Source organism: Chanos chanos, chromosome 10 (assembly GCF_902362185.1).
Source record: "Chanos chanos chromosome 10, fChaCha1.1, whole genome shotgun sequence".
Taxonomy (NCBI): Eukaryota; Metazoa; Chordata; class Actinopteri; order Gonorynchiformes; family Chanidae; genus Chanos; species Chanos chanos.
In genome coordinates this window covers 27,483,667-27,500,663 of record NC_044504.1, presented here as the reverse complement: position 1 = coordinate 27,500,663, position 16,997 = coordinate 27,483,667, and the positions used below count along the sequence as shown (strand labels likewise).

Genomic DNA, 16,997 nt, shown 5'->3' with positions numbered 1-16,997 from the left:
ATGTTTTTTTTTTTTTTTGTTTGTTTGTTTGGTTTGTTTTTTTGTCATAGAGGTTTGTAGGTTTGTACTTGTATGTATTAAGGACCAAGAACCCCATTGGTTCAAATGAAGCTTATGATCAGAATGCAGTGAGTCTGAGCTTGCCTCTCTATTACCAGGCTATAGGCTGGATTGGCTGTCTTCTGGTTTTCTCTCAGTGATAGTATACTCATACACACACTAATCAGGGCTATACACAACAAGCTGTGCTAGGATGCTGATAATAGTAATAGTTTACTTCGAATCCTTCACGCAGGATTATTCTTTAAAAATAATTTGTATTATTTTTATTTTCCTATATTTGAGTTTTCACATCCTTGAGGATCTTACGTTGTTGATTTTGAATGAGATTTGGAGACCTGGTATTTGTCCTGGGTTGGTGAAAGTCTCTTTCTGTATCTGGACCCGCTGTGCTCTCTGGCCACACGCATTTTTAAACTGGTTTGACTTCAGCACTTCCCAGCGTCCCCAGTTTGGTCAAGCCCAGGGAAGACTAGAGATACAGAATGTGAGAGTGAGGGAGTGAGTGTGCATTGTAGACTGAACAGTCAACAGCACAACTCCTGACCTACACTAACAAGACTGTATTGTTTGCTTGGCTGTAATTCCTGTTTGAAATGCATTTAACCCAAAACACAAACTTCAGACCACAGTGGGGAACAGAGTGAAAGGAATGTATTGCCTAGTCTTCACTGAACAGATGGGGGACATTCTTTCTCTCTCTCTCTCTCTCTCTCTCTCTCTCTCTCTCTCTCTCTCTCTCTCTCTGATCGTCAGCTGAACCTTCTGTAATGAAGGGCCACAGTATCACAGAGAAAAACCTGAACGTTACTGTTTGAAAGAAACAACTTATTCTACAAGAATACACAAATATCTTTGCATTCCCCATAGGGTCAGGCGAGCTGTGTAACAAACTCTCAGCCCAACTGTGTATGAGTGAATCTTTCCAAAAAATGACCAAAGTACCTTTAAACCACAAAATGGTGTGATAAGGCAAACAGAAAGCTCCGTTTGAAGTCAGTTATTTGCCATAATCGTGGCCAGTGTCACAGTGAGGGTCTTATCTGAAGAGAGCCAAACGTCTTGCTGTGATTTCTACTTGTTTAGTTTTTTTTTTTTTTTTCGTTTTTCAAATACTAATAACATAACTCTCCAAGTTAAAGTATTCAAATGGTAAAGAATAGTCCTTTACACTCCTTTTTTCCACATGCGTTTCTGGATGTTTTTAGAAAGACAACTGAAATATACAGTTTTTTGGTTTAAAATGCAATAGTAATGCAAATGATGGCTTCCAAAATAAGTGCCTATACAAGACTACCGCAAGAGAACATTTCAACTCTGCCCCTTTGTAAAAAGAGCAAAAAGCAGTTAAGGTGGTATGTCTTTAATACAGCTGTGGGACTAGTAAAATCCGTTAAGGTGGTATGTCTTTAATACAGCTGTGGGACTAGTAAAAGCAGTTAAGGTGGTATGTCTTTAATACAGCTGTGGGACTAGTAAAATCCGTTAAGGTGGTATGTCTTTAATACAGCTGTGGGACTAGTATAATCAGTTGAGGTGGTATGTCTTTAATACAGCTGTGGGACTAGTAAAAGCAGTTAAGGTGGTATGTCTTTAATACAGCTTTGGGACTAGTAAAAGCAGTTAAGGTGGTATGTCTTTAATACAGCTGTGGGACTAGTAAAATCAGTTAAGGTGGTATGTCTTTAATACAGCTGTGGGACTAGTAAAATCCGTTAAGGTGGTATGTCTTTAATACAGCTGTGGGACTAGTATAATCAGTTGAGGTGGTATGTCTTTAATACAGCTGTGGGACTAGTAAAAGCAGTTAAGGTGGTATGTCTTTAATACAGCTGTGGGACTAGTAAAAGCAGTTAAGGTGGTATGTCTTTAATACAGCTGTGGGACTAGTAAAATCAGTTAAGGTGGTATGTCTTTAATACAGCTGTGGGACTAGTAAAACCAGATAAGATGGTATGTCTTTAATACAGCTGTGGGACTAGTAAAACCAGTGCCGGGGTCTTGCCTCCGCTGGCACGTCAGGAGTATGTGACGAGAGCCGTCCCTAAGTGAACTGTTTACTCTGACTGGGAGTGATGCTTTCAGTTTTGATTGGTGTGCAAGTCTGCTTCAAGTCTGTGACTGTTTGAGGAATAGGTGGTGGTTTGTTGTTGTTCCATTTTGACAGGAAACATGGCAAAAGGTTTACTGATATCTTCAGTGGCATCATTAATGTGCTTCAGGAGAATAAAACAAAAACTGTTCGAGGTCCCTTACAAGCTTTGTTAATTAGTTAGGCCAATTGGACTCACTCTCTCTCTCTCTCTCTCTCTCTCTCTCTCTCTTTCTCTCTCTCATACTCACACACACACACACACACACACACACAGATACACTAATAACATGTCTCTTCTCAGGAATTAAAGAAAAAGAATGTCCTTTGTTGATGAAAGAAGTCTTAATGCAACTGATTATATTTCACTACTTTTGTGTACCACCAGTAAACAATTATGAGTTTGCTATCAGTATGAATAAATATTGAGAGTTTCCAGTAAAAAATGGGGATATAAGTTAGCTTTTTTCTAATTAGTTCAAAATCTAGTTACAAGGCAAACATATGAAAAAATGAGAAATGTAACTGCTTTTTATGGACCATTGATCAGCAGATAATTTAGTGATGAGATACTCATCAGTTAACACGTATGATATAATACGATGCTTGACTACGACTGTGCAGTTATGCATTGTTGTTACATGATCTATTGAACAAAAGCTTACGTGTTAACATTGTGTAGTATTTCTGTTACCATTCAGTTTTTTGTTGTCTCCCATATTTCTTTATCAAGTTTTGTCTGTATCACTTAAAAGAATAAAGCTTCACTCGTTCCTGATTGAATTGTCTTGAGTCGTTGGGTGTTCCACACACAAGGACCACTTCCTTTTATTTTAAACAGTTTGTCAAAGAGCAAACACTAAAACCTGCGAAAAATATCATGTATTAAAATCAAGCACTCAATCGTTTTTGCAAATTCTGGCAGAAATGAAATGTAGGACAATTCTGGTTTCTGTTGACGACAAACATAAATTGGTTATTTCAGACTTGGTTACTGAGTGGATTCACATGCACCACCTAGTGGGCACCAGAGGAAGTCGTCCGTGAACCAAGTGCGAGGCCACAACCAAATCCACTTTAACTGTCTATTTTGGTTTAGGTACTGTCTGAGAGTAATGACTCTCTAAGGCTGTTTGAATATGTGTAGAACGGAGTCTTATAATACATTTGATATATTGTAGATTTTCCAAATTCATTTCACATAGGTGCAAAGCCATTTCAAACACTGAGTTGGTTGTAGAGAATAAAATTAATCAAAATCATTATATCTTCTTTTTGTGTTGGTCATTCATTCATCAGTATAAATGTGATAGCTTTCCCTAATCACTGATATCATTAAAAAGATACTCCAGAACTCCACAAAACTGTTACACTGCTATCACACTTTCGTAAAAATTCGTCTATTGAAACTTTATTGTTGTTGCCAGAATTTAAATACTTATTTCCTTATACTTACTTATATACTGTGAGATGTAGTGTTTAGATGGGCAGTTTTATTGTCTCTTAAAGGAGGTACAGATCTCCCGCTGAGGGCAAAAAGAGAGGCAGGTTTAGGGTGCTGCTGGTATGGGAAGCCTGTGTGTGTGTGTGTGTGCGTGTGTATTTATATATGTGTTCAGTATGGAAGAGAAGAGTGTTTGAAACAGTGCAGTCATGCAGACACAAAAGCCAATGCCCTGTCAACCAGCCTGCCTCTGTTTCACAGGCTTTTGTGAACGTGAGGACCGAGATGTTCACACAGAGGACAGTGTAAGGCTCTTATCTAAACAGAGTTTTAACCACATGCTTCCATCACAGATGTATGTATGTATGTATGTATGTATGCATGTATCTATCTATCCATCTGCTGTACCCATCCAGGAGGCCTGTGTTATGTTCTCTGGGACTGTGGGTCAGGCAGGGACAGCTCGTTCTCTCACAGAAGGACATGAGTTGCAGATTCCTCTCCGTCTCGCTGTGGACGTCCTGAGTATCCAGAGCTTATTGTTCCAGGCTCAGCTCACACTCTGGGCTGTTAGTTTAAACTTGACGAAAGGATCAGCTGGTTAAACAGTCTCTCTCTATCCCTCTCCCTCTCCCTCTCCCTCCCTCTCTCTCTCCACTTCCATAGAGCTGTGTGTCGTTTTAAACATAGCGTCCTCCAGTTACAGTTTTAGGTTTCATGTGGATCTTATGCACAATTTTGCATTCATTTTAATAGACTTTGGAAGAAAACATAACTCCTTATAATCAAATCAGTGGTAAATAATGTATAAAATATTGTTGTATTTTAACTTAGTCACTTGGCAAGTATGATGTCCTACATGTGCCTGAGCTGTTAGATGATTTTTTTTTATTTTGGCATTATTCATAAAATTGATTCATACATTTTATACTTAACTGCAGTAACTGTAATTTAGTGCAGAGACATTTATTGATATCCATTTTTCTGCTTTCATTTGTTCTAATTGTATGTCTAGCAAATCATGTTCTGCATAAGGAAAGCTCTGTGAAACTCACATTAATCTCATTCATGGCAGATCAGAGAAGGCTGAGCAGTGTGGTATCCACACAAAACAAAATACTGTATGACAACACTAGATTTTGATTCAGACTTTTATAATGAACACCCTTGAGTGCCCTGACAGTGAGGAATATCAACGTTATGGGAATGAAGGAGAACCAGGCTTCACCAGGTCAACAGACAACGCTGAGAGGCTCCTCATCTTCCTCTGTGTTACACTACTTACTACCATTTACTGGGTAAAACTGAGTGATTTTGACTCCCCCTGGTGGTGAGTCTATGAATCAGAAGGTGGTAGGGGCCTGTGAACTGTCTAATGACATTCTGGCCTAGACTGAGGATGAAGGGCACTGGTCACTCAGAATGACCTGAGAGAGAGAGAGCCACACCAACAGGACACTCAATGTATCTCTGGTCTCCATAAAGACCAACAGCAGTAGGAATGTGTTGTCTTCAAAGATAACAATCTGTAACATGCTTATCCATCTTTGGTCTAAGGGTGTTTTAGGGACGTTATCCATCTTTGGTCTTAGAGTGTTTTAGGGACCTCCTCCATCTGTGGTCTTAGGGTGTGTTAGGGACCTCCTCCATCCGTGGCCTTAGGGTGTTTTAGGGACCTCCTCCATCTGTGGTTTTAGAGCGTTTTAGGGGATTCAGCGTTGTATGGATTTTAAGATGTATGACTATGCCTGTGTAGTGACATCAATTTAAATGGATGATTATGATTATTATTGTGATCATTATTATTTTTGTACCTAGGAGAAGCAGAAAAAGATGTTATTGTCTACATAAATCTGCCTAGCAAAATGTCCTCACTTCAAAGGCAAAACCTATTATTATTATGTTGTACAACTGTAATTAGAATGGGAAAACCTCACAGATGTTGCCCAAAACAGTGTGTAGAACTGTTATTCTGAACATAAGGAAAATAGGCCTGAATTTACACACACACACACACACACACACACACACACACTCAAAGTGTTCTCATATTCCTCTACTTCCAGTCACAATATGCCAATTAACGTCTGATATCGGCCCAGTCTAAGTCATTAAGCATAACAATACCTGAGTAAATGTAATATGCACTGTAGGGAAGGTTCTGAACATTATAAAGATCTGTATTATAGACTGTAATTATGTCCAAACAAATCACATGTTCATTAGTTTCAGTTGGAGTAAGTGACTTATACAACAGCCAGAAGGTAAATCGGGACAGAAGATCCAGTCAAGACAGGAGGGATATATTTTTTTCAGTCGCTGTGCTCTTCATAAAAACTTCAGTTAAAACATGACAAGTATTTCTGTAACCATACAGCATCACCAGCAAGCATTTCTCATTCCAGAAGTGAAAAAAAAACAAAAACACACCACTGAATAAATCAGGGAAGACATGCTAACATGCATAACTCTCTACTTGCTCAGAAGTTGTATTTGGAGAGTGTTGAACTCTTACTGGTGAACAATATACCAGACAAAAGAAAAGAGTGGTAGTCCTCATTAAATGCTCCTGTGTAACATGTCACACTGCCCTGTGTGACATTCTCATCTCAACACTGACTTATGAGTGGACATTTCATCATGATCCTGAAGATGGAACTCTACAATGCAGTAAGAGAATATGGAGTTTCATCACAGATAATCATAATATAAATAGAGGAGTATGGTTACGATGACATGTATGTCATTTGTGGCAACACTTCAGTTCAGTGCCTATGGACATTACTTCTTGTTATAAGCATGCATAATGTTTCATAAGAAGCTCCTGATACTGTTTGTTTTTGTTTTTTATTTCAGCAGACACAAAACTGAGTCTGTTGTCCAACTAACACAAAACAGCTGCTGATGAAAAGGAAAGGAAATTCGCGACGGGCTATGATAGTGTCATAACCGCCCGACTGGAAAGTCCCGTGAGAGCTTCGTAATGCGTTTTGCATGCAGGTTTTACCACCAAGTGTTACCACACAAGTCCTCGTGAATGATGCACGGTGAACAGCCAATGAGGAGCCATAGATATGTTTTATAATGTACACCAGAAGTCACACATTGACAGCAAAGTTCACAAATATTCAAACGAGGGAGGAATTTCATGAAGTTCAGTCGGAACGACATTCACAGGAATCACAGTGATCATTCATAACTCTTCAGGACTGTCAAATTTGCAGGAATATGTCATTCATAACTCCTTCATGACTGTCAAATCTGCAGGAATGTGTTATTCATAACTCCTTCATGACTGTCAAATCTGCAGGAATGTGTTAAGTTTGAAGTCTTTGCTATGCTTGCTTGGTCACACTGAGTGCATGAAGAGAGTACAGCATAGAATAAGGACAGATGAAACACTGCTAAAAGGAGGAGGGGGGTCATTTAAACAGTTTATAACAGAAATAACAGAGGAGAATTAACTGGCCTACATTAATACACACACACACACACACACACACACACGCACACATACACACCCACCCACACGCATGCATGCAGCTCCTCTACAGTCCATCATATTACCCAGTGCCAGACTTAGGGATTGTTCTTCATGAGTAGAATGGTGCAGGTGATTATCAGCAGTCTCACGATGTTGACAGCAGTCAGGTTTTGTTTTGTTTCACAGGCTCTATCTACTCATCTCTCATCCACCCATCTCCTGCCCAGACAACCGTTATCTCTTTGGTGCATGGCGCTCTGTGCCTCCAGCCATGAGTGGGATTCTCAGGACACCACAGGAGTCATGTCCCACAGCTGCAGAAATACACGTCACTCAATATTCTCCTCCCATTTCGGATTTCAACAGTGGTTATCGCAAATAAGAACAAGTAATAAGTAACACGTAACACGTAACAAGTAACAACATATAAGACAAGTAACTATGTCAAAAAAAAAAGAAATCTTTTTGTGATGTGGAGTAACTTATGTTACGGTTTTAGCAACCTATGACCAAAAACTCACCTGACAGTCACCTCACTTTGCCATCATAATAAAATACTGACATAATAAGAAGAAAATTCACACATTCTTTTATAAACACCGGCCGTTCAGACCGAGCTGAAGGTTTAATGTTAGGCAATGACTGACCTTTATGACCTTGTCGGACCCAGAGGTGAGCAGGTATCCTCTGGTTGGTTCATAGTGCATGTAAACAATGCTGTGCTTACTGTCATGGAATGTCGCCGTGGGAGCTCGTCTGACGAAACAAACAAACAAAAAAATCTGCTTTTCTCTATTTCAATACATATTACAAATAGAGTCTGTGCTTGAGAATTGATTAATATAATCAGTTAATTGGTTATCTGATCTGATTAATGTAATCAGATAACAGTCTATTTATTCTCCAAAGGGAGCTGATTGTGTGAGTAAGTTCTTTTCAGAGGAGAAGCTGTAGGTTGTACTCACTCTTCATCTGTAATGGACTCGTGGCAGCTGTCACACACTCGCACTTCAAACTCAAACCCCATTAGTGGTATGGTGGAGCGTTTAGACGAGCATTTCCCACACACCGCTTGACCACATTTCCGACAGTGGTGCTGAGGAGGGTGTAGGGGTGCATGCGTGTGTGTGTGTGTGTGTGGTGGGTTTGGAGGGGGGGGGGGTAGGTGGAAAGATAGGAGTAAAAATATTACATGTCATACATATCTTTTAAGCTGAGATTTATTGTAAAAAAAGCATGCAGTGTTTCCAGGTTTGTCAAGGTGGAAATAATGATTTTAGACTCACTAAGTGCAACCAATTTAGGACACATCCTAAACAAAGTTACACGTGAAAATGCAACTTTTTAAACATTAATAGCACTCTTTAAAACCCTGATTACGAAGACCATCCCTGTTTTTTCTCGCTAATGTAGTAACAGAATTGATTTTCTGACAGTGTTAAAAGATTTACTTTCAAAAAAAGATCTTTTAAATATTTACTGATAAAAGAGAAAGCCAAGGTCTGTGTGTGTGTGTGTGCGTGTTACCTGTCGAAGGCCAATTTTTTTGCTGTCCCACATCTGTTTGAAGTTCCAAAAGAAAGGCTGCTCACATTTTTGACAGGAATCACTGTCCAACCACTCAGGAGTCTAAAAGAGAGAAAGAGAGAAAGAGAGAGAGAGAGAGAGAGAGAAGGACGATGGATGGGGTGATGTCATAAAACACCATTGTGAGCATTCTTGTTTATCTTTTATTGTGGTTAAAAAGACAAACATAAAGGAAGGACGGTTTTATTGTGGTTAAAAAGACAAACGTAAGGGAAGGATGGTTTTATTGTGGTTAAAAAGACAAACATAAAGGAAGGACGGTTTTATTGTGGTTAAAAAGACAAACATAAGGGATGGACAGTTTTATTGTGGTTAAAAAGACAAACGTAAGGGAAGGACAGTTTTATTGTGGTTAAAAAGACAAACATAAGGGAAGGACAGTTTTATTGTGGTTAAAAAGACAAACATAAGGGAAGGATGGTTGTAGTTGCCACTGATCTTTTTCCCACCTCCTCCCGTGTCACATCCATGTTCCACACAACTATTCCTCCGTCTGCTCCACAAGAGATGAGTTGACGAGTGTGTGGAGCATAGCACAGACCCTGGACCTTCTCTCTGCATGAATACATGCACGCGCACACACACACACACACACACACACACACACACACACACACACACAAAAAGCATTAAAGCATAAAACCATCCAGACGCATAGTCACCATTTGTTGTCTCTGCAGTTCAAGAGCATCTGTGTGTGTGTGTGTGAGTGTGTTAAAATGTTAAATGCCTCCCTTTAGTTCAGTGGTTTGTGTAAGCCATACTTCTGCCGAGTTAGTGGAAAGTGTGTGTAAGTACGTTTGTTTACCTGCATCCCTGTAGTTTGAGAGCGTATGAGTGTGAGTTCCTGTGTCACTATAGCTCAGTGTAGAGTGTACCTGTCTCTCTGCATCCTGTGTCACTATAGCTCAGTGTAGAGTGTACCTGTCTCTCTGCATCCTGTGTCACTATAGCTCAGTGTAGAGTGTACCTGTCTCTCTCCATCCTGTGTCACTATAGCTCAGTGTAGAGTGTACCTGTCTCTCTGCATCCTGTGTCACTATAGCTCAGTGTAGAGTGTACCTGTCTCTCTGCATCCTGTGTCACTATAGCTCAGTGTAGAGTGTACCTGTCTCTCTGCATCCTGTGTCACTATAGCTCAGTGTAGAGTGTACCGGTCTCTCTGCATCCTGTGTCACTATAGCTCAGTGTAGAGTGTACCTGTCTCTCTGCATCCTGTGTCACTATACCTCAGTGTAGAGTGTACCTGTCTCTCTCCAGTTTAAAGGCAGTGTGTGTGCATTTCTATGTGGGTGTGTATATTTACCTGTGTCCCTGTAGCTCAATAGCTGTGCCTTTTTGTCCTCCAATGTCCCACATGATAATGGAATGATCAGAACTCCCCGAAAACAACACCCTCTGAACAGGATCCCAGCACAGCGCTGTCACACTGCCTACACACACACACACACACACACACACACAAACACAAACACACGCATTACTCTCTGTACACTGACATTCACACTTAATCAGAGGATCCTGATGCTTTTTAAGAAGTAAATTACATGACAAGTGTGCAGGGAGTGTGTGTGTGTGTGTGTGTGTGTGTGTGTGTGTGTGTGTGTGTGTGTAAAACAGACTCTTTTTTGAGCGGGTGTATGTGAGCTTCTGTATCTCCTCTGTGACAGGTATGTGTGTGGTGGAGACGATGTGTGTGTGTGTGTGTGTGTGTGTGTGTGTGTGTGTGTGTGCGTGCGCGTGCATGTGCGCGTGCATGTATGTGTATGTGTGTGTACCTGTGTGTCCTTTGAGAGTGGTAACCAGACTGCAGGTGTCCTGTTCCAGTTTAAGGATGGTGACTTGGCCAGACTGGTCTCCGACAAAGGCATGTCTTGTTTCCACATCAAACCTGAAATTTGCATCTTTAAGGAAACATATTAACACAATTCCATTGGCCTGCTCTCTGCTTCTCCTGATGAAGGACTAGAGGATGGCTAATACAAAATGTGCATGGCAACAGATGGGCCACAACCTCTTAACTGGACATCAAGAGGGTTTACCCACAAAGTAGGTGTTTCTAATAAAGTGGCTGATGTGTGCTGTACAATTCTAATATAATTCTAATCTAATATAATCCAAATCTAACCCTAATATCACTTAAATAATTCACCCTATTCACTCTCTCTCTCTCTCTGCACAAAGAACCTTATCCATTTATGGAGTCTTTTTAGCAACAGCAAAGAGAAACCTTTAATTCAGACTGTGTTGCAATAATAACAGATATAAAATTAATAATCAATAATCTTTTAAATTCTATTTTGTGTTGTTAATTCCTTTACCTCAGATTACAGAATGATCTGAATGCCCCTATGGGGTTGTGGAATACTGCCACTTGCTGGTCAACCCACATTACTGTGCTGTGCACACTAATCCTAGGTGTTAAGTGAAATGATAACCTGTTCAACAACATCACACTTTGAAAATCCTGCTAACAATACAACCAGCACTTACACAGCACTAAAAACTAGCATTAACTTCAATTGGATAGGACCTGCCCCTCTACTTTGAATCGAAAGTTCAAACAGTAACAGAAAAAAACTAAACTAAGAATTGACTTCTGAGAAATTATGTTTCACATGTTGCATACTAAATATTTTGAAAATAATATCCATACTGCAAAACATACTTATCCTGCAGGGGTGAGAAAGAAACCAAACTTGTGTCTTTCTGATGTAGCTGTCAAAAACCACAGTCCTCAGAATGACACATGGCTAGGTCACAGGAAAGACTTGTACGACAGGTTAAGACTAGAACAATCTAGGGATTTTTCTAACCACATTTTCGCACCTCGAAGACTAGACCATTTAAAGTGAAGAGTGAAAAAACATTCATAGACAGCGGAAAACAAGCACTGATGCTTTCAGCTATTTTACCCATCTATTTTGGTTAATGTTTGTTTCTTTGCTTTATTACCTTAACTAGTCTAATACTTTTTGTTGCCACCATTCAAACTTCTGTAAAAAGACAGGGCCATGACTTAAGTATAAAGGCTCACACAACTAAACCAACACATTTTTTTCACACATCCTCCATATATAGGTTATCAGCCACAGGAGTTCTGAAGAGCATAGCGGTGAGGTTAGTGAGCGTAAGTGAGGTGATGAAGAGGATACTGCAGACCAGACACCCAGGCTGTGGTTCTGTGGGAGCCCAGCTGTTGGCCACTCTCTGAGCAGTGCCATGTGAAAGTCTTATCCTGGGCTGTGCTGAGGATCCATTCCATCTCCAACACAAACAGCACCACTGTAACACGGCCCTGGTGAGCTACACACACACACACACACACACACACACACACACACACACACACACAGAAGTGCACCGCCAAACGCAGCCACACCCACCGCAAACACAAGAAACCACATACCACACACACACACACACACACACACAACACACACACCCACACACACAAATACAAGCAGACAGACAAGAGAGAGAACATGCACTGTGTGAAATGCATTTTGAGCTGTGTATAGCAGAGGAAAGTATCGTAATGCTCTCAACACTACGGGCTATGCCAGACTTCCAGAGAACTCGCAGGCAAATTATTTACAGCTGCTTTGACTAGGCTAGCCAGTGTAGCCAAATGGACCTTAAACTTTTAGAAACTGATCTTCCAGTCTTTTTTCTTTGACACACCAAATTTAGTGGAAGGTCCACAGCTTTCCTCAATGTTTCTAAAGTACACAAAAAACCCCCACCAAAAAAACAAAGACATGCAAAGTGACATGTCCATTAGACTCACAATGTGTGACCTCATCAGAAGGAGACTAACATCCTGTCTTACCCTGATATGTTCGAGCAGGAGTCAACTTGTTGTAATCTTCAGACACGATGAACTCCTAGAAGGTTCAAAGACACACACACACACACCCATACACTATTAGAATTATTCACTTGCACATTCCACATACCATTATCATATGGGTGGTACCTAGAAAGGCATGACAAAACTGAACCCCTACATTACTAAGGGATTCAGTCAAATGTTTCCTTAATCTTCTTATGTCTCTCTCCCTGATCATCCCTTCCTACATGAAGAGTTAGTGTCAAACTCTAGCTCTATGATGGCTTGTTGACTTTGCTCTGCTTGCTGGTATAAGTGCTTGCTGCAGTGCAGTGTTAGACACTGTTGGTTATGGTGGTGTCTCACTTACTGAGATGGCTCCATTGTCCATGCCTACTGACAGCCTCCGGGTCTCAGGGTTAAAGGACATACATGAACAGGGAGCTGAAACAGAACAGCATAGCTTAAGGGTGTGCGTGTGTGAGAGAGAGATTGCGAAAATCAAATATATAGAGCCATATTCAGCATGGTTAACCTAATCCATACATAAAGAAAAAATGTAAGCGGTTGAAATTTCCACAGCCTTCAGCTAATTTCGGCAAATTCAGCTTTCACAGTCAGTGGACTGCATCAAACCCCCCACAAAGGATTGAAAAGGGTCTGAATTAGAGAAGCTCTCCTTTGAGAAAGTCAGAGCTGACTTACCAGGCATTGTGTGGTAAACGCTAGGCCAGTACTGACCACTGTCCCTCTTCAGCCACACGCGCACTGTTCTGGGGAAGATCAATAACAATCAGTTTATTTGTCAGACAAGCCATTATCCAATAAACCAATAAAATTAATTCATGGCGCAGTCAACTCATTTACAGATCAAGGAATTTATCAGGCAAACAGTTCATTTCAACTGGGCAATACTGTAGCAGTAATAGAACAGTGATAACAGAGACACTTCTAACATTACTACTGCTGCTGCTGATGGAAAAGATATCAGTGATGATGATAGAAATACATCAGTGGGCCACCTCTATAAGTTAGACTGAACTTAACAGGCGGTCATTAAACTACTACTACTACTTTAAGATCAACATAAAGTAAGTGCAATAAGTGCTAGCAAGATGGGAGTATTCATATAGATCATGAAGGTGACCTTGACAGCTGGAAATACTCAGTCCATCTCCTGGACAAAGTTTGAAATGTATCCAGATCTCATGGAAATCAACTTATTTATTTAGTCAATAACAAGAACACATCCACAACCACAGGTATGAGATGCAAGTTAATGTTGTGACCAACAGGTCCAATCATAGTCATATCTAATACATCTAATACTTGTAAATGACATTACAATCAAACTCAGGATGACTACTGTTGTAATATTTCCAAAGCTATTGCCATTAAATGGTATTGTTTTATTTATGTACAGCCATTAAATGGCTAGGGTTCAGGTTATTTATCCGTTTCCAGCATACATGTTGTCTGCATGTAAAAATCCCAATGGACAGTCATTGTTTGAAGTCTGCTACTCTGTAATCCTGTGTTATCATGCTATAAAAGCACATATGTTTAATTTTTAATGGTTAGTATAAAAACAGACTTGTAATAACTGACTGATTAAAAAAAGACAGTCATCTTCACTACTGTAATTACTTGACATATGTCCAGTCAAGGAGAAAGTTCAAGTGTTCGAGAGAGAGAGAGAGAGAGAGAGAGAGAGAGAGAGAGAGAGAGAGAGAGTGAAGCAATCGTGAGCAAAATAAATTTAAAATGTATTTCAGTCCATAACAATGTACTGTGTGTTCATGTTGTTCTGACTGCTAACATTATTGTATTAATGAATCTTAAACCAAGATATCTGATTTCACCACACAGAAATCTTTAGGTTGTGCAACCCTTGATTATTACCAAATACCATATTTCTCATACATGTCTCAGAAATGACAGGAAGTGCCTTTCAGTTTTGATTATATGCATATCACAGTTTCAACTCCATTTTAAATCCTTTACTTATTATTAATGGCCATGACAGATACAGTTCATGTTTGTGTATAAAAATTCTGCTAAAGCACTGAACAAAATTCTGAATTATTTTGACTTTTTTTTGAAAAAGTAACTAAACAGCTAAACTAAACTAAATAAATACCTATATTAAAAGGAGGACACTAACCATGAAATGCGTCAAGGAACACTTCTGACAAAATACAGCTGAAACATCCTAATTTTATATAGCAAGCTTTGTATGGCTATGTAGTTTTATTAAAAACATAAGGTACCATGACTTTCACAACTTGTAGCAATTGCGATTGCTGTAATTAAACCATTTTTTTTGCGTCACTATCTGATGTTACACTGCTTGACCCATCCATCTGAAATTAAATTCATTATTATTGAATATTTGTGGGAGACTTACTGACCTTATGCTGCTTAATAGGATCCTCGGGATATGCTCTTCTCTGTGAAATCACAGCCTGTCTTATTGCTGCTTGAAGTTATTTCATATAAAAATGGATTTTAACGCCTGTTACACAACATGACATGGACTACTTTTGGACAAACCTTTTTCAAATAATACGATACTTCTATTTGGAATACGAATTTACATTTCATTTGTAGATCTGCTGCACACAAATTCATGCGAAGCTATTTTTTTAAATTACAAATTTTGTTGATAAAATCAGCCTATCAAAGGCAGTTTTAGTCTTGTGTGTTTGGGCAGTCAGGTTTAAACCGCCTTGACTTTATTGACTTGGGGTAAATAACCAAAGCTCACAAAGTTTACAAATTTCAAGGTATAACAACACACCATATTTCAGACGTGGCCATTTGCAGAACATAAAAAGTAGCATCACTGAACTTGTGCTTCAGATATGTAAGGTGGCAATAATAAAATTGAACACGCTTCACAAAAACCTGCAACTCTTCTAGTCACCAGTGCATAACTTTTGCACTGAGCGTTATCACACACTTATCACATGACGCTTACATTCATGAAGGTCGTTTCCGCAGAATCACTCTGTTTTGGGGATAAGTTACAACTATATATTGATGAGAAAACCTCGATTTTAAGTCATCATGTAGCCCAATCATCAAAAGAAACCTGAGACAGTCTAACCCTGCACACGGTAGATATATGACAACAATCAATTTTAGTTTGAGAAGAAAAAAACACATTGCCCGGAAAGTCGTCTTAACCCTGGTTCCAAGTGTAATTTAAGGTTACCCTCTGAAGCGCTCTGACGTTTGTGCGCTGGTTTATGTTATTCTCTCTCTTTCTCTCCTTTGTGTTTCTCTCTGTGTGTGTGTGTGTGTGTGTGTGTGTGTGTGTGTGTGTGTGTGTGTGAGTTTGGGGTGGGGGGAGCAGACAGACGGAAACGAGCACCAAACAACATATCTAACACCCACACTGAAAGAGACGCAGACTGTGCAGTGTACATGAAGTAGCATACGATATGTGCAGGGTTTTGTATGACAAAACCACTACAGCAGTATGCATGAATCATAACCCACTTCCAGTTGTCTTCAAACCAATGATTAAGTGACAGACGGATTTTTTTAAACATACTGACAATACAAAATGGCGTTGTTTACCAATTTTTTTTACGCTGTCTAAAACGATTCATGAAAGAATACAAGTTACTATTTACAAAGGGAATAGTAGGTACCTTAATGCTTGACCATACCAGATAAGATCAGCAACCCATGTATTGTACACCGGCAGTTAATGCGTTAATATGTATCACCCTTGTTACTGGATTATTTCCCGCGTTCCTATTTGTTGGAACGATTTTCGGAGAGGTTGTCGATTTCTGGGATGATTTACCTGTCTTCGGACACGCTGATAACACCATCTTCTTTGGGGACGATAACTGCTGTGTTTACAATGTCCTGAAAAGCCTCAATCTTGCTCAGCAGAACGGGTGTCCGTGCTTGTGGACGGGGATGAATTTCTGCAGTCATAGCCGATGGATTAGTCCAGTCACCCGACTTTCTCGTATCATATCACCCCACTTCCCGGCTGCCTGGTCCGCATTGCTGGACTCCCTGCTGGTGCTAATTAATCTAAACTACAGTAAGGTATGACCATTTGTGACAGCCCAGAATGCGACTGTCAGCTGACTACGCGTCCATGCACGACGCCCATGGAACCTTCCTTACGGCGCTAAATTTGCGCAGTCATTCGTCATTCTGAACGATAGTAAATATTAGCCAGTCAGCTGCGAAATGGGAGACAGTGAGATTCTGAGTGCATTAAATCGCAGATGTTTCGGACCTACTAATCGGCAGATTTTGAAGTATGAGCCACAAGACTGCGGCCACACGGCCATACACATTGGACAAACTATACCAGAACATGCAAGAATACAATTTGTTTGCGTTTTTGGTACGCAGCATTAGATTAAAAGAGCGCACACTTCCCCTAGTTCTGAAAGTTTAATTACCGGAAATGTGATGCTAGCTCTTATCACAACACCTCAAAATAATATATCTTTCTTGTTGATTA

At 39.9% G+C, this 16,997-nt stretch overlaps 1 protein-coding gene across 3 annotated transcripts; it reads right to left on the bottom strand.

The window, feature by feature from the left end:
* Positions 1–7,070: 7,070 nt before the first annotated feature.
* Positions 7,071–16,537, bottom strand: wdfy2 (WD repeat and FYVE domain containing 2). 3 transcript variants are annotated; one of them, XM_030785998.1, is made up of 12 exons: positions 16,317–16,537; positions 13,205–13,272; positions 12,870–12,943; positions 12,500–12,554; positions 11,823–11,973; positions 10,446–10,558; positions 9,974–10,100; positions 9,117–9,222; positions 8,608–8,709; positions 8,046–8,176; positions 7,728–7,836; positions 7,071–7,394 (listed from the first exon to the last, which is right to left on the bottom strand). In XM_030785998.1, exons 1-12 carry the CDS (start codon positions 16,451–16,453, stop codon positions 7,365–7,367), a joined length of 1,203 nt encoding a protein of 400 aa, XP_030641858.1. In that variant the 5' UTR covers positions 16,454–16,537; the 3' UTR covers positions 7,071–7,364. The 3 variants fall into 3 exon arrangements, with proteins under 3 accessions (XP_030641858.1, XP_030641859.1, XP_030641860.1); XM_030785999.1 differs by having other exon boundaries at positions 13,205–13,267; positions 16,317–16,423; XM_030786000.1 differs by lacking the exon at positions 16,317–16,537 and adding an exon at positions 14,911–14,924.
* Between the last annotated feature and the right edge of the window lie 460 nt (positions 16,538–16,997).